The 25,610-nt window shown below is 61.8% G+C and overlaps 1 protein-coding gene across 2 annotated transcripts; it reads left to right on the forward strand.

Moving 5' to 3' along the window:
* The first annotated feature begins 798 nt into the window (after positions 1-798).
* ZBTB7A (zinc finger and BTB domain containing 7A) lies at positions 799-24,312 on the forward strand. Of its 2 annotated transcripts, none has more exons than XM_007994867.3 (3): positions 799-902; positions 12,469-13,745; positions 19,312-24,312. In XM_007994867.3, the coding sequence occupies exons 2-3, from the start codon at positions 12,484-12,486 to the stop codon at positions 19,802-19,804; spliced, it is 1,755 nt and encodes a 584-aa protein (XP_007993058.1). In that variant the 5' UTR covers positions 799-902; positions 12,469-12,483; the 3' UTR covers positions 19,805-24,312. The 2 variants fall into 2 exon arrangements, with proteins under 2 accessions (XP_007993058.1, XP_007993059.1); XM_007994868.3 differs by lacking the exon at positions 799-902 and adding an exon at positions 1,823-2,152.
* Positions 24,313-25,610: the final 1,298 nt, after the last annotated feature.

The following is a 25,610-nucleotide window of genomic DNA, read 5'->3' on the forward strand; positions in this document are numbered from 1 at the left end:
CGGGAGGGCAGGTTGGTGGTTTCATTTAGGGACCCGGGAGCCCCGCGGACCCGAGCCGTCCTTGGCAAAGCCACCCTCCGGGGTCCCCGGCGCGGCAAGTCCCACTGAGGCCCGGGGAGGCCCAGCATCTGGCCTGCGGGGGGGCGCCCACCGCCTCGCCCCCCACCCACCCCCGGCAGCCCGGGCCGCGCGACCCACACGCCCGCGTCGCTTCTCGCTGTGCGCACCGCGCTCCCCGCCCCCGCTGCCATCCTGCCACGCCCCGGGCGTCGGGGGCACAGCCCGCGCCCCCCCGCACCCCGCCCCTGCGCAGAGGCTGGGGGCCTGTTTATCTGGAGGCCCCCACCCCCCCTCCACCCCGGGGGGCCCGCTCCCCCCGCGCCCCGGGGAGCTCTGGGGCCAGATAAGCTGGCAAGCTGGCACGGCGCCGCGCGGCGGGGCGGAGAGGTCAGAGGCGGGGGGGCGCGCCGGGGCGGGCCGGACCCCCCCCACTTGACAAAACCTAATAACAGCCCGGTCTCCCCGGCGCAGCGGGCGAAGCCCCACGGGAGGGCAGAGACGTGGCAAGAGGGGACCTGCCGAGCCTGTTCTGGCCTCCGAGGCCGGGCTGGGGGGGGCGGGCTGGGCGTGGGGGGGCCGGCGGCTGCGGCACCTTTAAGACAAGGGAGGACCCCTCTTGCCCTCGGAGAAACCAGGAAGGGAGTCGCGAGCATCATACGGGGCTTTGGCTGTACTGTACAGTTACTGTAGGGGCAGTGACGCCGCCGCCGCCGCGCGAGGGAGCGACCAGGGCAGCGCGACGCGGGCAGAGCAAGCGCCGCGGACCCCGGAGGCGAGCGGCCGAGGGAGCCCAGTCCCAACTCCGGGCCCCGGCCCCGCGCGCCCCGGCCCGGCCCCGCGAGGTAAGTCAGCGCCCGGCGCGGCCCCCGGCACGGAGTGCAGGGCGGGGACGAGCGGGGGTCGCTGCGCCCACCGCTGCCCCCTCGGGAAGGGGAGATCCGGGGGGCCGGGGACGTTCCCCCAAGTTTCAGAGGAGGGGGTGGTTGGCAGCTGCCCGGAGGCTGGAGGCGCCCTGGATCCCGAGCGCGGGGAGGGGGCGCCGCCCGGGAAGGGGAGATTGGGGGCTAAGTGCATGGGCTTGTGCGCCAGCCCCCCCCAACCCGGGTGCATGGCTTTTCGGGGCTCCCAGGCGCGCGGGGAGCGGGGGAGGGGAAGCAGGGCTGCATTGAGGGTGGGGGGAGCCGGCGTGGGGAGATAGGGGGGCGCGTCGCCTGCTAAGTTTCCAGCTGAAGACGAGGGGCGCTCTCGCCCCCCGGGGGCCTATTCGGTGCTGCGTGCATACGTTGGAGTTGGCCAGGATTGAGCTCCATGGGGGATGGGGGGGAGGGGGCTGAAAAAACAGGGAGGGGGGCTTTGGAAAGGAGGGGGAAGGGGTGGGGTGTTCGGGTGGGCGGGCGGGGCCGCGGGGACCTCTGGGCGTCGTAGTCCCCCCGCCGTTTGCAGCCGGCAGGTGGCAAGCGCCTTGGACTACAAGTCCCAGAATGCCCCGCGCCGGCAGCCCGCCGCGGCCCGCGGGTAGGGGCGGTGCGGAGGAGGGGCGGTGAGCGGCGGGCTGGAGAGCCAATGGGCGAGGGCCGATCGCGCGGCGCGGCGCTGGGGCGGGGCCAGCCGGCCCGGGGGCGGGGCCAGCAGCCGGGCTCCCCTCGCCGGGGGCCGGTGGCGGTCCCGGCTTCCGGCTGCGCGGCCCGCGGGCCGGCCCCCTCCCCGCCCCGGGGCCCCTCCCCGCCTGGTTGTGTAACCGTCCCCAGCCCCCCTCCCCTCGGCCCCCCGCCCGTGGGGGGGGTCACCCTCCCCGCGCTCCCCGGGGAGGGCGGCGGCCCGGGCGGCCGCGCGGTGCAGGCGAGCCCGGGGATGCGCGGCCTAGCGCAGGCCGGGCCCGGGCGTGGGGGAGGCGGGCGGGCGGACCCAGATCCGGGGTAATTTGCATCGCCCTCCCCCCAGCCCGGGTGGGGATTGGCCGCCGGCGGCGGGGGGTGGCGCGGGGCCAGGCTCACTGCCGCCTCCCGGCCCCTCGGAGGGAGCCAGCCCAGCCGCAGCCGCCGCCACCGCCGCCGCCGGGGCCGGGCCCCCTCGCCGCTGCCCCGGGAAGGAGGTAGGAGCCCCCCGCGCGGGCGAGGCAGCGGGGGCCCGCGGGCCTGGCGGGGGCCGCGCGCTGCGGCCAGGGCGGGGGAGGGGGCCGCTTCCTGCCCCCGCCCGGGCCTGACTCAGCCCCGGGTGGGGGGCCCGGCCTGGCCCCTCGCCCTGCCCGGACGGCCGTCCGGCTCTGACCCGTGGGAGGGGGCGGAGAGAGCACCCCAGTCCCCGCCGTCCGCGCCCCCAAAGCGCGTGACCCCGTCTCCTCTGGCCCGGACCCCCCCCTCCTTCCCCTTGACGCCACCACCACGTGCGAAGCCTGAGCCCGGGCAGGGGAGGGGGGAGCTGGTGGGATCCGGCCCCCTCTCTCCCGCTCCCTACCTCCCGGGCGGGAGACCCAGTCCCCCTGGGCCTGGGAGCCTGGCCGGGGGCTGCGCCGAGCGCAGAAGCGGGTGCCCCCCCCAGGGCCCGGGCCTCTGCGGGTTCTGGGAGGCGCTGCCCGGGCTGGCTGGCGGGGGCGCACGGTGGGCCGCGGTGGGAGGGTGCTGTCCACCCGGGCCCGGGCACCCAGTCGGCGCCCACTAAATGTTGGCGGAATGCAGCCAGGAGTTGGCGGCGAGGCGGGGGGAGGCAGCAATTCCTCTCCCCCCTAGCCAGGCGGCGGAAGTCACAGAGGTGCTGGTGCCCCTGCCACCCGCGGCACCCACCTGGCTCACCCATGGGTGGCGAGCTTGTTGGGCCCCCCCACCTCCCTGCCAGCTGCCTCCGGAGAGGGCGTCGGGATTCCGTGTCAGCCCCCCCGCCCCAACCCCAGAACTGGACCAGGGCGTAACCCTGAGCGTGCTGCTCCCACACTGGGGGTGCCTCCCCACCACCGGCCGATCACTTCCTATTGGCAAGCTGGTCTGGGAGAGGTCCCGGGGAGGCCAGGCTGGGGCAGGGGCCCAGGCCAGGCCAGGCCTAGGCCCAACCCTGCTGCTGCGGGAGCCTGAGGGCTTCAGGCCGGGGGCGTTTGTCCCCGAGGGCCACCCCCCATGGGGCCCCGAGAGCACCTATCGGCGAGGCCGCGGCCTCTGTTTACCACCAGCCATCGCTGTGGAGACAGAGCCTGGGGGAGAAGGGGGGGGCAGGAGCCGGCCGCTGGAAAAGCGAAGTCTAAGGAAGGAAAGAAGAGCCAACCGGGACACTGACATTTTAATCCGTGGGTCGGTCCGGGGGGTATTTATTATTCAGTTCCGATTGGCTGCGTGGCGGCCAGTCAGCACCCGGGCCCGGGCGGGCAGCCACGCATCGGCAGAGGCCCGCGGGCGGCCGCAGGCGGTGGATGAGTCCTTTGCTCTGTGCGGGAGACTGAGGCCCGGCCGAGGCAGAGCCCAGTCTGGGGACTGGTGGGGAAGGTTCCTGGGGTGATCACAGTCCCTGCTGGGTTTTTTGTTGTTGTTGTTTGTTTGTTTCTTTTCTTTCCTTGAGTCCCTCTGACCTATAGCTGGGTCCACCTTGTGGCAGATCCCCGTTGCCATAGGAGGAGGAAACTGAGGCTAGGAGGGGAGGTCGCATGTGAGCTTGGAAACTCCGGAGGTTAGATCAAGCCTCAGAGCAGGTGCTGGTGCTGGTGTTGGGCAGGGGAGACTGAGGTGTAAGGGGAAGCAGAGAGCGGCCCAAGGTCACTCAGGTGGAGTCAGAGCTGCCCCCTGTGCACCATCCTTCCAGCTCGGGGCCTGTGCAAAGTGTCCTCCCGCCGTGTGGTGGCTGAGGGGCGCCTGCTCCACCGAGGGGCGCCTGCCCACCTGTCTTTGAGCAGGGCCAGAGGTTGGCAGTAGAGGCTCAACTGCAGGCACCTGCCTGCAAATGGAGTGTCACCGACACAGGCTTATTAAACCCTGTGTCCGAAGATGACATTGAGGCTCAGAGAGGGCCAGCATGGCTCCCAAGGTCACACAGCACGAGCCACAGCCCTCTCGCCTCGCTGCCTCACCAGGCAGGCCCTTGCTGGCGCACGTGCGTATGAGGCCCCTCTCCAATCCTGCCGAGCAGGGCTCTGGGTTTTACGACCAGAGGAGACCGAGGTCACCTCATCAGAGCCGGCCCTCTGCAGCCCAGATGCTCCAAGGAGGGCTCCTCGGGTTGGAATGCCGGCACGCTTGCTCTGCGACATTGGATGAGCCCCTTGACCCCTGCAGCCGGGGTGCACTGTGTGCATGGGACTGAGGAGGGTCCCCCAGCTGGTGCCTGCAAAATCACCCGTGTTGTCTTTTCTCCTCCGTGGCGGAAACTCCCAGGTCAGCTCAGGGCATGCCAGAGACCTGAGTGTGGGGTGTGGGTCAGAGCTGCGTGAGACACCTGCCAGACCATAAGCCGCCCTGCAGTAGCCCTGGGCAACAAGGACCAGAGGAACGAGCTTGGGTGGGGGTGAGCATGGTCCAATCCCAGCCCAGCCCTTGGGCCCACCCCGGGCAGTCACTCCCCCTCTACCAGCCTCAGTCTTCCCATCGGGACAGTGGGGAGATGGTTGTCAGCCCTAGAGGGTTCCCTCACTGGGGCCTTGGGAATGTTTGTTGAGTGACTGCTGTGCACTGTGTCAGGCCTGTGGGGAGCTGTCTTGAGAGCTGCAGGGGCAGAGGCCCCTCCCTGTGCGGCCCATGTCAGCTGGACTCCAGCCCTGCCCCGGGCTCCCTTGCAAGGCGACTCTGAGGGTATGAGAATAAGCCGTCCTTCCTCTTAGCCCCCAGGGTAGGGGGATTTCATCTCCTGCTGGTATCCGGGGGCCAGGCAAGGGTATGGAAGGAGCTGTGGGAGGACTAGTCAGGCAGGCCGGAGCCAGACGGACGGCCTCAAATTCCAGTTCTGCTGTGTGACCCTGGCCAAGTTGCTCCCCCTCTCTGATCCCCTTCCCCATCTGCAAAATGGGGCACAGACACAGATCCTGCCTTCCAGCACTGTGGGCGCCGGCGCATACCATGGATCTCTGGGGCGATTATCGAGGCCCAGCCTCCCCCAGCTGCTCGGAGGAGCGGCTCTGGCCTTTGGGCCCCGAGGGCCGAGTCCAGAGCCCCAAAGCGCAGAAGGCGCCCCTCAGAGAATCCGGCGCTCGGGAGGAGCGTGGCCAAAGGACCGGCCCCTCCATCTGTCCCCCCAGCAGGCTGTGGAGGGCCACTCAGTGGAAGTGTCGCCACCCACGCCTTTCTGGTTTGACTGGAAAACAAGGCCCATCCCACCTATCAGGATGCCTGAGAGAAGGATCCGGCCGGATTTTGCAGGCCACAGGCCTCCCAGGCTGAGCCTTCCACCTGCTCAGGAGAGGGTGGGGGTGGGGCAGGTATCTCCAGGTGACAAGCAGGCCTCCCTCAGGGGAGGGAGAGAGAGGTCACCCCGGCCTCTCACAGGCATCTTGGCTAAGCAGGTGCAGCCTGGGCTGATGGCAGGGTGGACAAGGATGGGCTTCCGAGAGTCTGGCCTTGCTTGCCCCCAGTGACGGGAAGCTCAGCCCCTCCAACTGTCAAGTTGTGAAGCTTTCTCTTGGAACCTGGGCTCAGGCTGCAGTCTGGGCTTCCTGGCCCATGACACCTCAGAGTGTGGGAACAGGGTGGGCCTCAGTCCCACCTGTGAGTTGGGCGTCAGATAGGATCCCTCTGGCCTCCTCATCGCTGCCCCCATCCCCGCCATCACGCTTCCCACTGGGCCCTGCCGCCTTCCTGCCTCTGGCCCTTTAAGTCCCGGGCAGGAAGCCCCTCCCCATTTAGGGCAATAAATGGACACGTAAAATGGCCGAGGGCCTGTTTGCTCCATGTCTGGCCCAGAGGGAGGCTTGCGGGCGAGGGCAGGCGGGCAGGGGGCGGGCTGGCAGCTGGCAGCCACCCCAGGCCGTTGGTGCCCCCCGATCGGGACACTGCATTCCTGTCCCATTAAACCCAGGCCGAGGACTGGGCCAGGCGGGGCTTGGCACCAGGTCAGGGCGGGGTTACCCGTCGGGACTAACCTTGCAACACAGGCCTCTGGGCGGGGAGGGGGCGGGGGCTGCCGGGTGCGGGCCTGGCAGCCGCACCTGCACACCAGGCTTGCAATGTGACCTTGGGCTAGCCGCCCACCCTCTCTGGGCCTGGTTTCCCCTTCCAGCTTCCTCCTCAGACCCCACCACTCACTCCCTTGGTAGGTGAGGAGGGGACAGAATTCCCGGAATAGCATTCAGGAGCAAAGTTCCCATCTGTGAGGGGCGGTGAACGGCCTGGTGATGTGTTTTGGGGACTGGCTCTGGCGCGCGGTAGGTCCCTGGGCTCAGTTTGCTGAATGGATGTGAGCGGGGACCCTGACCACAGTGGGGGGCCCCTTTCCACTGTCACGTCCCCCAGGAGACGGAGGCTCAGAGAAGTCTCGCATCTTGCCCAAGGTCACACAGCGTGGAGGTGGGGGAGCTGAGGCTTGAACCCGAGCTGCTCTGTGCAGCACGTAGGAGGGGTGAGAGGTCCCTTTGGCCTCGTTCTCTGCTCTCCCTGGGCAGGGGGTTGGGTGGGGGCCCTGAGCCCCTCATTAGATGGCCCCCTGCTCCAGGAAGTGGCCTTGGGGAAGGTGGCGGGTGGCAGTTACCTGCCCAGCCCTCACCTTGTCATGTGACCTTGGGGAGGCCCCTGGCTCCCACACCCTGCACTAGCGATGCAGCCTCGTCTCAGCCGGTCCCCCTTCCCCGGTCGCCCACCTCCAGGCCTCCGTTCCTGATGCTCCCTGTGCTGGGGCGCCCTTCTGGGGATGCCGGGGTCCTTCCTGGGCGACACCTGCTACTGCCTGAGCCATGTCAGGGAGCTTCCGAGCTCACGGCACATCCCCAGCAGAGCTGGGAGTGGCAGCCACCCAGGTCAGAGGGCTGCTGTGTGACCTCGACTGGGCCACCTCACCTCTCTGAGCCTCTCAGGGACCTGGGAAGACGAAGGGAAGGTGCCCAGTTAGTTTGGGAGCACAGAGGAGGCCAAAATACGGCCTGGGTGCCGTGGCTCTTGACAGACGCTACAGCAAGTGACCCTTAGGTTAGATGGGAGGTGGGACTGGTAGGCTGCACCGCCCCCTAGTTCTGAGTATGCCCTGCAGCCAGCTGGGCGGGCCCGGGCGTGGGCTGTCTCTGGTTTATCCAGCAGTTTGCTGCGCCCCTACTGTGCGCCGCCCTCCCTGGGACTGGCCCAGCGGGAGGAGGGCGCCCCACCTCCAGCCCAGGAGGGGCCTGCCAGGGCCTGCCCCTCGGCCGCCGAGTCAGCACCGAGCAGCCCCGGAAATCCCACGGAGGCCAGCGCGGGGGAGGAGTTGTGATGAAAGATGGGGCCCCGGGTGGGTGTGGGCCGAGCCCAGGGGACCCTGGCCGGCAGGGGTGGGAACCTGGCTGGCGTGGGGCCGGGGCTTCCCGGAGGAGGGGAATGAAACCACCGCCTGCGGAGGCGTTTACCGTGTTGGGCGCACAGTGGGGCTTCAGCACTTGGTGACTTTCTACTGCCAAGACTTTGCAGCGCCCCCCAGGGTGCTCTGCCTGGGCCCGGCCTCCCCCTTTCTCGCCACGGAGGGAGGGTCTTCGGCCTTTTCCTTAGGGGAGGCCTCCAGGAGGCCCAGGTGGGGGCAGTGGCGCAGGGCGTGGCCAGCAGGTGGCTTGTGTTCCTTGAGTGAGGGTGTGGGTCAGTTGTCTCAGAGCAAGTTTAGTTTCCAGGGTGAGGGCAGGGCCTTGCCCTGAATGGGTGGGGGGGCCGGCCCCTCCATCATTTTCTGGCCCCCAGCCCCTGGAAGTCAGCCCTGCCAGGCACCCTTAGGCTGCAGGCCTCCCTGGGCCCCGGTGTTCTCATCTGTAAAACGTGGCCACGGTCCTCTCGTGAGGGCTTTCCTTGGCTGACATCACCCGGGGCCTGACTGCTTCGAGGGAGGGCCTCAGTGATATTTAGCGGGGAATAGGGACCCAAGACAGGGTCCCAGGCTGGAGAGGGCAGAGACTGGGACCCCCGGACCCAACCTGGAGATGGAATCTTCACACTGGTGGGGTCTCCGGGAGGTGGCTCAGCCACCTGGATTATTTTGGGCCCATCCTCTAGGACCCAGGAAAGATAGCTCCCAGCCACTCCAGAGCGGGGGCCTTGGTCACCTGAGGGGAAGAGCGGCCCAGCAGGCCCGGGGTGGCCATCTTGGGGCGTTGGTGGCCTGGGTCAGAGGTCTGCCCCATGCAGGGAGCTCCATCTGCTCACGCGCTCCCCGCGGCCCGGGGCCAGACGGCAGATGGTGGCAGGGGGTGGACACCACCAAAGGGGGCTCCTCAGAGGCTTCCTAGGACCGAGCCTTGGGTGGGGTCGCCCCCCTCCTGCCCTCCCTGCTCCCAGCAGCCACATCTGAGCCCACCACCCCACCACAGGCCTCGGAGTGGACGGGGGCGCTGAGCAGCTGGGCCCTGGGCCGAGGCTGGAAGGAGGGAAGGAAGGCGGGTGGAGGGGCCTGGGGAGCGTGGTGGCACTGAGCAAGCTCACAAAGGCCTCTGTGTCGCCCAGCAGCTCAGGCCCGGCGCTGAGGGCCCCGGGCTTTGGGTCCGGCTGGACCGACACCGTGCCTCCCTCGTGGGGCCTGGCTCAAGCTCATCAGCGTCAGAACCTGCCTTGGCTGCCGGGCTGGGGGACTGGAGGGTCCGGTGGCCTGGAGGAGGCTGTGAAAGGCCCGGCTCAGGCCCTCTCCCCAGGGGCCTTGCCCAGAGGCTCTGGCCCGAGAGCCACCGGCCGGCCTGGAGGAATGTGAGCTGTGCTGGGTGACTCGGGGCAGCCGGGGGCTCTCAGGAGAGGGCGGAGGGGTGGGGACAGGGGCCAGAGGGTTGCACAAGCTCTGAGTGGGTGGATGAGTCACAGCCGAGGGGAAGGCGGAAAAAAGGGAGGGGGAGAAAGGGGTGGGACAGACACAGTCCCCCCAGGGCCCGGCGCTGCCTGAAACCTCTGCCCATTTGACAGATAGGGCGACTGAGGCCCAGAGAGGGCCAAGGCCTTGCCTGGGACTGAACAGCTCAGCTGGGGCGGCTGAGAGTTGAGGAGGGGCTGCCAGGCGGGCCTGTGGGCAGGCAGGAGGTGGCTAGGGGTTCCCCCAGCTCCCTGCTCTTCCCGGGCTACAGCCCAGTCTCTGTTACTCACAGCTAGGGCTGAGCTATGCTGGGGGATCTGAGGGGCAGGAAGGGGTTTAGCCTGCAGAGTCACTGGCCCTGCCTGGACGGGGCACACCCACGATGGCCTTGACCTCGTCTGGGTTTCGGCACTGGGTCCCTGTGCCTGGGCTACCACACCCCTTCCTGCTGACTCAGAGCCCCCTGAAAAGGACCAGGCCCCACCAGGAGGCAGGGTTGGGGAGGCCAAGGGGTCGGCATTTAGGTCCACTCCCGGTTTGAGTTCGGACGCAACTGTGGCCTCATGGTGGGGCCTCGGGCAAGTGGCCTCAGCCCACGATGGAGTAGGTGTTGCTGATGGGGTTCGGGTGGAACCGGCGGGAAGTACGTGTTATGTGTTGTTGTTGTTGGGTGTTTTTTTTTTTTTTTTTTTTTTTGAGACGGAGTCTCGCTCTGTCACTAGGCTGGAGTGCTGTGGTGTGATCTAGGTGGCTCACTGCAGCCTCCACCTCCCGGGTTCAAGTGATTCTCCTGCCTCAGCCTCGTGAGTAGTTGGGACTATAGGCGTGAGCTAATTTTTTGTTAGTGATGGGGTTTCACCATATTGCCCAGGATGGTCTCCATCTCTTGAGCTTGTGATCCACCCGCCTTGGCCCCTCAAAGTGCTAGGATCACAAGCGTGAACTGCTGCGCCCAGCCAAAGTAGGTGTTTTGTAAAGGTCACTGCGTGGCCTCCCCTCTGTATCGGCCAAAGCCCATGCTCAGACCAAAGGAAAATGGCTCAAATCAGGGCACTTTTCTCGAGCATCTACTGTGTGCTCCTGTAGCACCTCGGAGTGCCCTTTCCTTATTTATTTATTTATTTATTTATCCAAGAAGGAGTTTCGCTCTTGTTGTCCAGGCGGGAGTACAATGGCGCAACCTCTGCCTCCCAGGTTCCAGCGATTCTCCTGCCTCAGTCTCCCAAGTAGCTGGAATTACAGGCATGCGCCACCACGCCCGGCTAATTTTGTATTTTTAGTAGAGACGAGGTTTCACCATGTTGGTCAGGCTGGTCTTGAACTCCCGACCTTACGTGATCCGCCCACCTTGGCCTCACAAAGTGCTGGGATTACAGGTGTGAGCCACCGCACCCAGCCTTTTTTTTTTTTTTTTTTTTTTGAGACGGAGTCTTGCTCTGTGCCCCAGGCTGGAGTGCAGTGGCCGGATCTCAGCTCACTGCAAGCTCCGCCCCCCCGGGTTCACGCCATTCTCCTGCCTCAGCCTCCCGAGTAACTGGGACTACAGGTGCCCGCCACCTCGCCCGGCTAATTTTCTTGTATTTTTAGTAGAGACGGGGTTTCACCGTGTTAGCCAGGATGGTCTCGATCTCCTGACCTCGTGATCCGCCCGTCTCGGCCTCCCAAAGTGCTGGGATTACAGGCTTGAGCCACCGCGCCCGGCTTTTTTTTTTTGAATTAATTAATTTATTTTTTTGAGATGGAGTCTTGCTCTGTTGTCCAGGCTGGAGTGCAGTGACTCCATCCAGGCTCACCGCAACCTCCGCCTCCCGGGTTCAAGCGATTCTTCTGCCTCAGCCTCCTACTCGAGTAGCTGGCATTACAGGCACACGCCACCACGCCTAGCTGAATTTTTTTTAAGATGGAGTCTCGCTCTGTGGCCCAGGCAGGAGTGCAGTGGTGCAGTCTCGGCTTACTGCAACCTCCATCTCCCGGGTTCAAGCGATTCTCCCGCCTCAGCCTCCTGAGTAGCTGGGATTACAGGCGTGTACCACCATGCCCATCTATTTTTGTATTTTTAGTAGAGATGGGGTTTCACTGTGTTAGCCAGGATGGTTTTGATCTCCTGACCTGGTGATCCGCCCGCCTTAGCCTCCCAAAGTGCTGGGATTACAGGTGTGAGCCACCGCACCCGGCCTAATTTTTGTATTTTTATTAGAGACAGGGTTTCACCATGTTGGCCAGGCTGGTCGCTGGTCTTGAACTCCTGACCTCAAGTGATCTGCCCACCTCACCCTCCCAAAAATGCTGGAATTACGGGTGTGAGCACTGAGCCCAGCCTCAAAGTCCCCTTTCAACAGGCATTGCCGGGGGTCCTCCTGGGAGGGGTGGTACCAGTGTGCCTGTGACACTTAGGCGCCTAGTGTGGATTTTGCCGGCATAATCTCACACTGATGAGACAGAACAGGGCATCTGACTGCTCTTGGGCACAGCTGGGGAAACTGAGGCTGGTGGGGGGCAGGACACCTGACTGTCCTCATGCACAGCTGGGGAAATTGAGGCTGGAGGCAGGACATCTGGCCGCCTTCGTGTACAGATGGGAAACAGGCCGGGAGTGGGACACCTGATTGCCTTCCTGTACAGCTGGGGAAACTGAGGCTGGGGACAGGACATCTGATTGCTTTTGTGCACAGCTGGGGAGACAGGCTGGGGGAGGCAGGATATCCGACCATTCTCATGCACATCTGGGGAAACTGAGGCTAGAGAATAGGACATTTGACTGCCCTTGGGAACAGCTGGGTAAACTGAGGCTGGGGAGCCAGGACATCTGGCTATCCTCATGCACAGATGGAAAACTGAGTCTTGGCCGGGCGCAGTGACTCATGCCTGTAATCTTAGCACCTTGGGAGGCAGGGGCGGTTGGATATTTGAGGCCAGGGTTTTTTGTTTTGTTTTGTTTTTCTTGAGACGGAGTCTCGCTCTGTCGCCCAGGCTGGAGTGCAGTGGTGCGATCCCGGCTCACTGGTTCATGCCATTCTCCTGCCTCATCCTCCAAGTAGCTGGGACTACAGGCCCCCGCCACCATACCCGGCTAATTTTGTGTATTTTTTAGTAGAGACAGGGTTACACTGTGTTAGCCAGGATGGTCTTGATCTCCTGACCTCATGATTCGCCCGCCTCGGCCTCCCAAAGTGCTGGAATTACAGGCGTGAGCCACCGCGCCAGGCCGAGGCCAGGGTTTTGAGACCAGCCTGGCCAACATGATGAAAGCTTTTCTCTACTAAAGACACACCAAAAAAGAAAAGAGGCTGGAGGCAGGACATGTATCACTTTGGTGCACAGCTGGGGAAGCTTGGGCTGGAAAGGCGTGACATCTGACCGCCTTCACGTGCAGGTGGGAATGGAGGCTGGGGAAGCAGGGTGGAGCGCTGCTTCTCAAGGGCCTCGGGCCTTCGTCAGTGGGCACAGGAACCCCCGCACCCCGACTCACGAGCACCCTCTTCCTCCCCACTGCTGCAGGTCTCGGCGCGGAAGATGGCCGGCGGCGTGGACGGCCCCATCGGGATCCCGTTCCCCGACCACAGCAGCGACATCCTGAGTGGGCTGAACGAGCAGCGGACGCAGGGCCTGCTGTGCGACGTGGTGATCCTGGTGGAGGGCCGCGAGTTCCCCACGCACCGCTCGGTGCTGGCCGCCTGCAGCCAGTACTTCAAGAAGCTGTTCACGTCGGGCGCGGTGGTGGACCAGCAGAACGTGTACGAGATCGACTTCGTCAGCGCCGAGGCGCTCACCGCGCTCATGGACTTCGCCTACACGGCCACGCTCACCGTCAGCACGGCCAACGTGGGTGACATCCTCAGCGCCGCCCGCCTGCTGGAGATCCCCGCCGTGAGCCACGTGTGCGCCGACCTCCTGGACCGGCAGATCCTGGCGGCCGACGCGGGCGCCGACGCCGGGCAGCTGGACCTTGTAGATCAAATTGATCAGCGCAACCTCCTCCGCGCCAAGGAGTACCTCGAGTTCTTCCAGAGCAACCCCATGAACAGCCTGCCCCCCGCGGCTGCCGCCGCCGCCGCCAGCTTCCCGTGGTCCGCCTTCGGGGCGTCCGATGATGACCTGGATGCCACCAAGGAGGCCGTGGCCGCTGCCGTGGCCGCCGTGGCCGCGGGCGACTGCAACGGCTTAGACTTCTATGGGCCGGGCCCCCCGGCCGAGCGACCCCCGACGGGGGATGGGGACGAGGGCGACAGCAACCCGGGTCTGTGGCCGGAGCGGGATGAGGACGCCCCCACCGGGGGTCTGTTTCCGCCGCCGGTGGCCCCGCCGGCCGCCACCCAGAACGGCCACTACGGCCGGGGCGGAGAGGAGGAGGCCGCCTCGCTGTCGGAGGCGGCCCCCGAGCCAGGCGACTCTCCGGGCTTCCTGTCGGGAGCGGCCGAGGGCGAGGACGGGGACGGGCCCGACGTGGACGGGCTGGCGGCCAGCACGCTGCTGCAGCAGATGATGTCCTCGGTGGGCCGGGCGGGGGCCGCGGCGGGGGACAGCGACGACGAGTCGCGGGCCGACGACAAGGGCGTCATGGACTACTACCTGAAGTACTTCAGCGGCGCCCACGACGGCGACGTCTACCCGGCCTGGTCGCAGAAGGTGGAGAAGAAGATCCGAGCCAAGGCCTTCCAGAAGTGCCCCATCTGCGAGAAGGTCATCCAGGGCGCCGGCAAGCTGCCGCGGCACATCCGCACCCACACGGGCGAGAAGCCCTACGAGTGCAACATCTGCAAGGTCCGCTTCACCAGGTGAGCTGCCCGCCGCGGGGTAGGCGCCGCCCTGCTCCCTGCCCCGGCATCGGCCACTCGCAGGCCCCTCCGCGCCTCTCTCCCTGCACCGCACGCACACATGCACTCAGATGCACGGACACACATGCACTCAGATGCACGGACACACATATGCATGCCACGTACACAGACGCACACACAAGACACGCAGACGTGCAGATGCATATATGCACATGCAGACATGTACACAGACACATGCATGCCACGTACACACAGACATGTGCACACGCAGACACGCACACAGACGCACACATGCATGCCAGGTACACATCCACACACGCAGACGCACACACGCACATGCACAGACATGTACACGCACATGCACACACATGCATGTCACACATGCACACAGACGCACACGCACACATGCACTACACGTGCACAGATGCACATGCGCACACACATGCTACACAGACACATGCAGACCCATGCACACCACATACACATGCACATACACAGACGCACATGCACACACACGTGCACGCAGACACGCACACAGATGGACAGGCACATAGAAACATGCACGCAGGCACATGCACACAGACATATACATGCACAGACATACACACACATATGTGCAGACATTGCAAACATGCACCCACTGATATACATGCACACGCATGCACACAGACACACCCCACCTCTTGGGCCCAAAGCCACCGCTTCCCTAACCCACGTGCCTGTTAAGAACAACCTAGACCAGGCCCTGCCCTTGTGTGTGGACATCTCGGTGGGTGACAGCGCAGGCCAGACATAAGATAACAGCCAGGTCATATGCAAAGCGTGCCGGACAGGGTTGAGCTGCGGGAGGTCGCGGGAAGGTAGTCGCTCTTCCTCCCTGGAGGGCTGGTTCTTCTCTTCTGCACTTTTGGATTTTTTTCTGTTTCTGCTTTGGGAGAGGGTGACAGAACCTCAGGCTTAGGGAGGGAGAGCCCAGGCTGTTGAGCGGTTTCTGAGTTTCCCGTGAGCCTGGGTAATTTGCTTCAATCAGCCAACATTTATGAAGCATCTGCTGGTGCCAGGCCTGTTCTAGGCGCCGGGGACAGGCCTTGCTGGAACCCGAAGGAGCTGTAGGAAAGGGCGTTCCAGGCAGAGGGAACAGCCAGTGCAGAGGCCCTGAGGCCAGCTCAGCTTGAAAGATCACCGTGCCCCTGTGGGAGCCACGGGGCTTGGTCCCTAAACAGCAGGAGTTCAAGGCCAGGTCGGGGCAGTTTGCGATTTGGTCTCAGGAGTCCAGAGGTGGCTGCCTAGGCCTCGTAGATCCCCACGGCTGTAGCGGTGGGGGCAGGGGGCTGACAGGCAGGGACCTGGCCAGGCCGGGTGACTCAGCACCACCCCCTGCCCCCCGCCCGCCCTGGGGTTCCCCCAGCCACGCCCACCGAGGCTGAAGAAAGAGGCCATTGTCCCAGCTTCCCAGCCGCACCCCGTGGGGACAGGAACTGGGACTGACCCCTCCCCAGCACCCCGGCCCCCTCCCCAGCAGGCCAGGAGAGGAGGGTGCGGCCTGGACTCCGGCGCCCAGGAGTGCCAGGCAGGGGCAAAGGGCACTTTGGGAGGCAGGCAGTGTAGCTGGTGGCTTGCCCCTCCTTGGTGAGGTTGGGGTACTGGAGGTCTTGGGGGGCGCCTCTTCCTCTAGGCAGGGTTCACTGTGGGTTCGTCTCTGAGCTCAGGAAGAGCAGCTTGGTGGGGTGCAGAGAACCGGGGTCTGCAGAGGGGACCGGGCTGAGCGAAGGTGGTGGCCCCCGCCCTACCTCCCTGGCCACAGGCCACAGGCCACAGACCTGGTTTCATTCTGACTCGGGCACTGCTGGCTATCCCACCCGACCCAGGGCTGATCCCCTCAGTCAGGGAAACCGAGGCTTAGAGAGGGACAATTGTTGAGGCCTCTTCCTCCCACCCCAATTTAGACCCACCTGCTTCCTCTTTTCCCCCACCCTGTGCCCGGATCCCCTCTCCCCAGGGCACCAGCACCCCCACCCTCCAAAAGCCTGGGAGCCCGAGGCCCCTCTGAGTCACAGCAGGGCGTTGAGTAAGTGGGGCCTGTGGTGGCCGGGGCTATAATTACCCAGGCTGGGGCTCGGGGTGATGAAACTAGGGATACCTCCGCCCCCACCCCACCTCTGTGTGGCCCTCTAGCCTGCTGTGCAGCCCCAGGCAAGTCCCTTTCTCTCTCTGGGCCTCCCAGGCTCATCTGGGGAGTCTCTGCACAGTTCTAGAAAAACCTATGGCTGCCATCCCCTCTGTGAGCCCGGCCCTGGGCCAGATCTGGGCAGGGCAACCTGGAGACCTCTCCGTGGGCTCTACAGAAGGTGATCAGTAAACCAGAGGCCCAGAGGTTGGTAACAGACCTGGTTAGGCCAGGGTTCTATTAGCAAGTTACCATGTGCTGTTGGCTTCAGTGGGGCAGCAAGGCTAGAGATAAGGTAGGGATCTGGTTGCAAAGGGCCAGGCCTTGACCCTGAGGGCAACAGCCAAGGAGGGGACACCAGCTCTGTAGCTGGTCCCAGAGGGAGGGATTTAGGGCTGGAGGAACCCAGAGGGGAGCCAGGTCTTTGGGAATTAGGAAAGATAGAGGGGCAATCAAGGTAGGGCTTTGAGGGATGAATAGGAGTTTGCCAGTCCCCACACTATAGAAGTCCTCAGTCTGTTGAGTGTGACAAGGAAGAAACCCAAAGTAGCTCAGATGTGGGGTGCAATAGGCAGCAGCAAGGAACAGGTCAGATTCTAGCCAGGGCTCTTAAGACCCAGGGCTCCCTCCTGCCCTCTGGATCCCAGGAAGGAATACACTTTATTATTATGGATTGGCATCATGCAATGGGAATAGGCAAGACACCTACTTATTTTTTTTTTGAGATGAGTCTTGCTCTGTCGCACAGGCTGGAGTGCAGTGGCACGATCTCAGCTCACTGCAACCTCCACCTCCCAGGTTCAAGCGTTTCTCCTGCCTCATCCTCCCAAGTAGCTGGGATTACAGGCGCCCACCACCACCATGCCCGGCTAATTTTTGTGTGTGTTTTTAGTAGAGACGGGGGTTTCACCATGTTGGCCAGGCTGGTCTCAAACTCCTGACCTCAGATGATCTGCCTGCCTCAGCCTCCCAAAGTGCTGGGGTTACAGGCATGAGACACCACGCCCGGCCAGCAAGCCACCTACATATTTTAACATTTTCTGACAACCCCGTTCAAAAAAAAGTCAAAGGGAGTTGGTGAAAGTGACTTGAAACATTTTACCTAAGCCAGTAGATGCATTTCCATGTGTAGTCAATATGCAGGATCCTCAGTGAGCAATTTTACATCACCTTTTGCATATCAAGTCTTCTAAAGCGGGGGTGCCTTTTGCACTTCCAGCACACATCAGTTCAGAGTGGCCACATTCCAAGGGTTCAGGAGCCACCTAGGCCACAGGCACCCCAGGGCTGATATGGTGACTGCCTTTGTAGGCTAAAGGCACCAGGCTGAGCTGGGTCCACACTGCCCCCGTGGGGCGAGATGGGTAGGGAGGGGCCCTCGAGTCACACCCAACCCCTGCTATCTCAGGGCTCATGGTCCAATCAGGAAGACAGAGGAGAAATAAGGAAATCAATAGAAGCAAGAGAGACTAGCCGGGCACGGGGGCTCATGCCTGTAATCCCAGCACTTTGAGAAGCCATGGCAGGCGGATCACTTGAGGTCAGGAGTTCAAGACCAGCCCAGCCAACATGGTGAAAACCCTGTCTCTATTAAAAATACAAAAATCAGCCAGGTGTGGTGGTGCATGCCTGTAATCCCAGCATTTTGGGAGTCCAAGGCGGGTGGATCACCTGAGGTCAGAAGTTCGAGACCAGCCCGGCCAACATGGTGAAACCCCATCTCTACAAAAAATACAAAAATGAGCCAGGTGTGGTGGCACGGGCCTGTAATCCCGGCTAGGCAAGAGAATTGCTTGAACCCGAGAGACGGAGGTTGCAGTGAGCTGAGATCACGCCACTGCGCTCCAGCCTGGAAGACAGAGCGAGACTCAGTCTCAAAAAAAAAAAAAAAACAAGAGTCAGATGATGATGGCAGGAGGATAGAGACAGGGCTAGGGAAGGAGGTGACATTTGAGCCCAAATTTGACTGTGAAGATCCAGGAGGATAAAAGAAAGTGCCCCAGACAGTGGGAACAGCACCTGCAAAGGTCCCCGGGTAGCTTACGCTTTGCATGTCAGGGTGGAGCCCAGATAGGGGCGTGACACTGAAGTGAGGGGAGAGTGGGCGGTCCTGGGTGCCACGGGGTGGGGACTCGGTTACTAGGGTGACCAACTGCCCCACTTTGTCCCAGACAGAGGGGTTTCCCAGGATGCAAGACTTTCAGTGCTAAAACCAGAACAGTTGGTCACCCTATCTGTCACCAAACACCTCGGCCACCGCCAGCCTCAAGAGGGCAGGGATATTCGCCTGTCTTGTTCCCTGCGGTATTTTCAGCACCTGGAACAGGGCCTGGCCCTCAGCAAGCACTCGGCAAAGGTCTGGGGCATGAATGAAGGCACCGGGCACTGGCTGGCCTCGTCCTACCTCAGGGGTAGGGGCAGGATGGAGTGGCAGAAGCCCGCTGTCTGCTTCTGCGGTAGGGAAGGGGGTTCAGGATGGGCACGGTGGCTCACACCTGTAATCCCAGAGCTTTGGGAGGCCAAGGCGAGAGGCGAGGAGTTTGAGATTAGCCTGGGCAACATAGCTCGACTTGCATCTCTCAAACTTACATATATATATATATATGTTGGCTTGAGCCCAGGAGTTCGAGGCTTCAGGGAACCGTGATCACGCCACTGCCCTCCAGCCTGGGGGACAAAGCCAGACCCTGTCTCTCTCTCTCTTTTTTTTTTTTTTTTTGAGACAGTCTCGTTCTGTCACCGAGGTTGGAAGGCAGTGGCATGATCTTGGCTCACTGCAACCTCCACCTCCCAAGTAGCTGAGATTATAGGCCTGCGCCACCACGCCTGGCAAATTTTTTTTTTTGAGACGGAGTTTTGCTCTTACTGCTGCAACCTCCACCTCCCAGGTTTAAGTGATCCTCCTGCCTCAGCCTTCCTAATAGCTGGGATTACAGGTGCCTGGCACCATGCCCGGCTAATTTTTTTTTTTTTTGTAGTGGAGACGGGGTTTCACCATGTTGATCAGGCTGGTCTCAAACACCTGGCCTCAAGTGATCCGTCTTCCTCAGCCTCCCAAAGTGCTGGGATTACGGGTGTGAGCCACCATGCCTGGCCTAGACCCTGTCTCTTAAAAAGTTAAAAAAGGAAAGGAAACGGGGTTCAGAGAGGCTTAGCATTTTCCCAAGGCCGCACAGCACGCGGGGTCCGAGCCCGTCTTCAGATGTTCAGAATGCGAAGTCGCCCCCATTCGTTCCGTTTTTCGAGGGACCGTCCCCATCGGGGCGCCGAAACCTCCGGTGCACGGTCTGTGTTCTGCCAGGGCGGTCCGGGGCCTGCCGCGCGTCCGTGTGGGTCCCTGGGCGGGGATCGGGGGTCCCCGGCCCCCCTGACCGTGCCCGCCCCGTGCCCCGTCCACAGGCAGGACAAGCTGAAGGTGCACATGCGGAAGCACACGGGCGAGAAGCCGTACCTGTGCCAGCAGTGCGGCGCCGCCTTTGCCCACAACTACGACCTGAAGAACCACATGCGCGTGCACACGGGCCTGCGCCCCTACCAGTGCGACAGCTGCTGCAAGACCTTCGTCCGCTCCGACCACCTGCACAGACACCTCAAGAAAGACGGCTGCAACGGCGTCCCCTCGCGCCGCGGCCGCAAGCCCCGCGTCCGGGGCGGGGGGCCCGACCCCAGCCCGGGGACCACCGCGACCCCCGGCGCCCCCGCCCAGCCCAGCTCCCCCGACGCCCGGCGCAACGGCCAGGAGAAGCACTTTAAGGACGAGGACGAGGACGAGGACGTGGCCAGCCCCGACGGCTTGGGCCGGTTGAATGTAGCGGGCGCCGGCGGAGGAGGTGACAGCGGAGGTGGCCCCGGGGCCGCCACCGACGGTAACTTCACAGCCGGACTCGCCTAAAAACCAAAAAGAGAAAACAGAAACCCGAGAGAGAGAGAGAGACAGAGAGAGAGAAAAAAAATCACCCACCACCCCCCCAAAAACACAAAAAAAGAAAATCTATCTATATACAGATATCTATATCTATATATATATATACAGATATATATATATGACGCGTCACAGAATCTAGGGTAGCGCTTTCTCAGATTTCCCTCCTTTCTGACGTTTTTCTCCCTCCACAGGGGCCCCGGCCCTCCCTGGCTCCCCTTCCCCCCCCACCACCCCATCGCCGGGTTTCGGGGCTTGGTTTGGGGTTTTTTGTAGGACACAAGGAATCCGAGACCCCACACAGCCCCCTGGGCACCCGGCATGGGGCCTGGGGCCCGATCTGAGGCCCTGGGCTGGGGTGAGGGTAGACGTGGGGGGGCTGGGGGGGTTCTGGGGTGGGCTTTTAATTTCCTCCCCTTGCTGGTTTCTATGAGTCTTTCAGACAAGACCTTAAATGATTTCTGTCTGCTCTGAGCGGACGTTAAAATGGGCCCCCGTCCCCGATCCGCACCCTCCTTCCTCAGGGCACTTACTAAGGGAGGGGTCTCCCTCTCCATCTCCCCAATGGCCTCCCTGCCTCCAACCCTGCCTGCCGCCCCCTGCCCGCCCCACATCTCCTGGCCACTGAGACACAAACCTATTTATTTCTAGGCCTGGAGAAAGGAGATCGGACTGGGGTTCCGGGTGGGGCACCAGGATGGCTCCTGGGGGTACTCCCGCCGCCTTCCTTCACGGCACTTACAACCGGCGGGACCCCCAGGGTCCACCCCTCAGGGCGCCCCCCCCCCCAGCCTGGTCCACCTAGACCCCCACGTTTGGAGATTCAAAACTTCTGTCTTCGTCCTCTCCCCCGAGCCCCGTCTCCCAAATTTTTAAAGCACTTTTTAGATTTTTTTTTCTCTTTCCTCCTTAAAAACGAAATTTATATATAGAGAGAGAGATATATATATATAAATAATATACTTTTCCTCAGAGGAGCAGGCAACAGTGTGGGATAAACAGAGTTATGATCAGAGGAACCCCAGGGTCTGGTGATGGCAGGGACAGGGGGAGAGAGAGAAAATCCACAAATTCCAATGTCACAAAAGCAATAAAACAAACTAGAAAAAAAAAAGATTTTACAAAACGAAAGAAAGGAAAAAAAAAAGGCAACCAACCACATTAGAAGTCTTGGCACTTTGTAACGGAACGGGTACTACACTTTATCTTAATTCTTAATTTAAAAACATGTTTACAAGTTACAACCAACTTCTATGAAAAGTTGAAAAGACAAAAAAAAAAAAGCGAGCGAGAGAGAGAGCGAGAGAGAGAGCGAGAGCAGAAGAAATTCCTAAAAGTCGATTTATTTTTGTACAAAATAATAAAAAAAAAAACCCACCACAAACGTAGAATCCACTTCTGTTCCCCAAAAAGCGAGAAGGGGGGTTCAGGAGGAAGCCATCGCAGGGGACCTGGGAGACGCCCCGAGGTGTTTGTGCTTCACCCCCGGACGTCAGCCTCGAAGGCAGGACTGTGGGGTGTTCGTGCTGTTTCCCCCGCCCCCCCCTTTCTGTCCCCTTTTTTGGTTGTGACGTGAAGAGGTCTTAGTGCCTGCTAGACCTACAAAGGGCCGTCTGTCCACGGGGTCTCTCCTTCCTCCTCCCTAGCTCAGGGATGGGCCTTCCAGCCGGAGCACCCCGATCCCCACCCGGCACCCCCCAATCCTCCAACATGCCTATCCTCCCACATGGCCACCAAGGAGCTGGACCTTGGATGCGCCTGCCCTGTAGAGGTGGGTGACAGGGGCCCCCCACCTCCAGGGCCTTAGAACCACCGCCCCCCTCCCCACCCCAGGCACCCCTCTTTTTACTCAAAGGCACTGACTGTAATCCAGGGGGGCTGGGACCTGCCTCCCCCCAACCTCTGGCTCCTACAAGGCCCGGTGTTGACCGAGCCACAGGCCACGGACAGGGGCCGGGGTTGGGGAGACTATGTCGCCAGATGCCAGGATGCCCTCACCCCTTTTGCATATGCAATGCCTAGCATGGGACCCTGAAAATAGACGCTCTACTGCACTGAGACTTCTTGTCAATGCCCGACCAAGGGGGGTGTCTCCCTGCCCCCGACCTCCCCATACCCCTTCTCTGTGACACACACATCTTCTCGTCTCTTTTTCTTTCATTTTTAAAGGGAAGCTTTTTAAGAAGGCAATTTTCATGTTGTTTCTACAGGATGGTTTTGGTTCCCTTCCCACCCCCCCTTAAGCCTGTCAGCCCCCTCCAAATGTCTCAGGATCCCCCCTCTCCCCTGGGGCTGGGTGACAGCACCCCGGCTGCGTTCACACCCCAGTGTCACAGGGCGAGCTGTTCTGGAGAGAAAACCATCTGTCGTGGCTGAGCAGGGAGCTTGAACACCCAGGCCAGGGACACCCCTCCCCAGCTCCCAGAGAGGCCCCCTGAGCGGGGATCCCTCTTTCCACGTTCCCCTATCCATGCACCCCCTCGCAATAAAACCAACTCTAAAATCACAGCTGTCGTCCTGGCCAGTGGGGGCGACCGGACTTGGGGGGGTCTGGGACTTCCGTAGGAACAAGGGCTGCGGCCCACTGCGACACTTACACAGACCTCGGGGATTGCACTAAACCCTCGTTCCTAGCTCCGCACTCAGCTTCGCCTGTCCTGCCCGCCCACTTTGCCTTAACTGCCCGCCCGTCCTGGGGGCCACAGCCTCTGCATGGGCCCAGAGCCGGGACCCCCCAGCCCAGCCCAGCCCCGCCCTGCCCTCCCCAGACTCCGCGCAATCACATACTGTATATAGACGTGAATCGATTTTATTTTTATTCTTTAAATTAAGGTCGTGATAAAGTGTTGCCAAAGATACCTGCTGAATTCTCGCGTTTCAGGAAACAAACAAACAAAAAATAATGAAATATTTGAGGAGGGTCGTGTTGACTCCATGAGAAAGGACACAGCTAAAAGCTTTTTTGTTTGGTTGTTTGGGGTTTTTTTGTGTTTTCTTTTTTTGGGGTGTTTTTTTTTTTTTTTTAACTGCCTGGTACAAAAAAAAAAAAAAAAAAAAAAAGAAAAACAATGCGAAATTGTTATTTCCATTCTCATGGTGAAGTTGCGTGGACGTGCGTGTGCGTGTGCGTGTGTGCAAGAGAGCGGGAGTGAGGTCCAGGCTGGGGGCGGGGCTTCAGGCGGGGGCGCCCGGGGGGGCCGGGGAGGTGGCCGGGCCGGAGCCCCCGTCTGCGGTGGCCCCCAGCCTGCCGGGCCCAGGAGAGAGAGAGGAGCATCTTTGCTACTAGCTGTTGCTGCTACCTGCCTCTGCCCCACGACACCCCCCTGCCTTTTGAGATTAAGGAAACAAAAAAAAAAAAAAAAAAAGGCAAAAAAGTTTTTAAAAAGGAAAAAAAAAATTATAAACCAGTGAATGTAAAATGCCAGAGCAGGCCCAGCCTGGCACGGGTGTGGGCCTGCGGCCAGCCAGACTCAAGCGGGCGATACCAAAGACCGCCCCCACAGGGTGGTCCACTCAGGAGACCCCCCACCATTGTGGCCGTGGAGTCCTGTGACTGTCTTTTTGCTTCCTTCCAAGGGGGGTCCCCCAGCCTCTTCCAGGGTCTTCCCCTGGAAGTGGGCGGCTGCGGGGAAGGTGGGGGACGGGGTTCTTTGCACATTCAGTCCCCGGGGCCGTGGCAGGAGCGGTCATCTCACAGGCGGTGACACTGAGGCAGGGGCCTCAGGGTGCCCCCTCCCTGGACGGGGACAGTCCAGGCAGCCAGAATGGTTGGAGGCGAGACAGACAGAATGAAAGGAAAAACAGAAGAAAAAAAAAATATTAAAAATCAACAAAAAAAAGCAAAAATCCTATTTTTTGAGAAAGAAAGATATTTATATTTGCAGTTTTATTTTAAAAAGTTATTTAAGTTGAAGTAGACTTCCCAGAGGTGAGGGGGTGGGTGGCTGGCGCAGGACGGGTCAGGGGCCTGGAGGCTGGGGGGTGCCCCAGGAGCTACAACCTCAGAGTTAAGACTAGCTCGCATTAAATACATAGATTTACAATGGGGGGGTGGGGGGACTGGGGCCAGGAGGTGGAGGGGGCTGGGGAGACCCCCATTCCTCGCCGGGGCTGCCTGGAGGCTATGGACGAGGGTCTGATGCCCAGGTCCCGCGCCCCACCCCACCCCAGGCCCAGAATCGAGGTGCCTTGGACTTTGGAGGGGCCAGGCCTGGTTGAAGGGGGCGGGGCGGCGCCCTCAGGGTACAAAGCACAGATAGACATTCCAGAGACTGTATTTGAGAGTCTTTATAAAGTGTGGGAGATTTAAAACAAAACAACAACAAAAAAAACTGATAAAAATGCACTTTTGGGGAGTGGGGAGGGAGAAGCTTTAAAAGTAATAAAAAAACACAAAAACACAAAAGATGAAAAAACAAAAAAATTCATTTTTCTTGTACATAAAAAAAAACCACTAAACGCAGCCTGTTACGACCGCTGCCGCCTCAGTCGCCTCATTTGATGTTCTCTGTGTTTTGTTCGGGGGAGGCTGGGGAGCGGGCATGGGGGGTTTGGGGGGGTCCCCTTTTTCCCCTTTTGGCCCTGAAGAGACTGGGTGGGTTGAGCGCCTCGTCCACACCACCCCTTCGGGCCCAGGGTGACTGGATCCTGGGTCTCAAGGAGAGAAGCCCCAGGTCCCCGACCCTTCCTGCTCTTCCTGTCCGGCCTCAGAAGCCCGGCCCATCTCTCTGGGGTCCCTCTGTTGCATGGTGGGGAGGCCGGGTGTGGACAGTGACCCAGAGCACCGGAGTGAGGGGTGAGTGTCCGAGGAGTGCCCAGGCCCAGAGGCCCCTCTTGCGAGGAAGGTGACCCACAGCCCCTGGCGCGGGCAGGCAGCTGGCACAGGATAAGGCCAGAGGAGCAGCAGGGAGAACCGGCCGGGCGGGTTGTCAGCAGAATCCAGGGCTGGGCCCTGGGCACCGCTGACTCCAGGCTTCCCCGAGGCCCCAGGCGGGGTAGCCTCACCTGGGGGCCACCCGACTCTGCTAGAAGACCCCAGGGTGCTGCCCCATGCCAGGCCCCAGGGCCAGGAGCCAGGATCTGGAGCTGGAAGCCTCAGCTAGCTGCAGCTCTTACCTCTGGGTAGGGTCTTTGAGGGAGACCCTCCTCCTACCTCCTGTCCTCCAACCAGACTCGGCCCATGTCCAAGGAATCTGTCCAGGCCAGTAAGGGTGCGGATGGGGCTGGCCCCAAGGGATGGATGAGGCACTCATGGAAGCAGATGGTACAGTAAGGCACCGGTGGCCGCACTGAGCCGGGCACTCGGTCCACTCAGACCCCCAGCTCCTCCTCTGTGGATTGAGCTCTTCCTGGTAGTCACAGGAAGTCAACAAAGCCTGGCCCAGCCCTTGCCAGGAAACACCACAGAGGCCACAGCACGAAGCCTGAGGGCCTCCGGGTCCTTGTGTGGACCCCATGGCAAAGCCCCATACCTGTGCGAGGCCGCCCGTGAACCTGCTGCAGCCAGGATTCGTGCCCAAGTCCCCAACACGGGCTGGGGCAGGGTGGGGGGTCAGTGGTTCTACAGCCATGTCCTGAGCCCCCTGTGCCCTGGACCCTCAGGGCACACTGAGGCCTCTGCTCAGAGGTCCCACAGCATCGGGAAGCTGAAGGAGCCGCAGCCTCAGGACCACAAGCCAGGGTTAGGTGCTTCCTTTTCTGGCCTGGCATGGTGGCTCATGCCTGTAATCCCAGCACTTTGGGAGGCTGAGGAGGGAGGATCGCTGGAGCCCAGGAG

The sequence above is a fragment of the Chlorocebus sabaeus genome, chromosome 6 (genome assembly GCF_047675955.1).
Source record: "Chlorocebus sabaeus isolate Y175 chromosome 6, mChlSab1.0.hap1, whole genome shotgun sequence".
In the NCBI taxonomy this organism is placed as follows: Eukaryota; Metazoa; Chordata; class Mammalia; order Primates; family Cercopithecidae; genus Chlorocebus; species Chlorocebus sabaeus.

Excerpts from the sequence above, each read along its gene's own strand:
- ZBTB7A (XM_007994867.3), top strand. The coding sequence starts at position 12,484 with ATGGCCGGCGGCGTGGACGGCCCCATCGGGATCCCGTTCCCCGACCAC. Across the intron at positions 13,746-19,311 it reads TGCAAGGTCCGCTTCACCAG|GCAGGACAAGCTGAAGGTGC; the intron begins GTGAGCTGCCCG and ends CCCCGTCCACAG.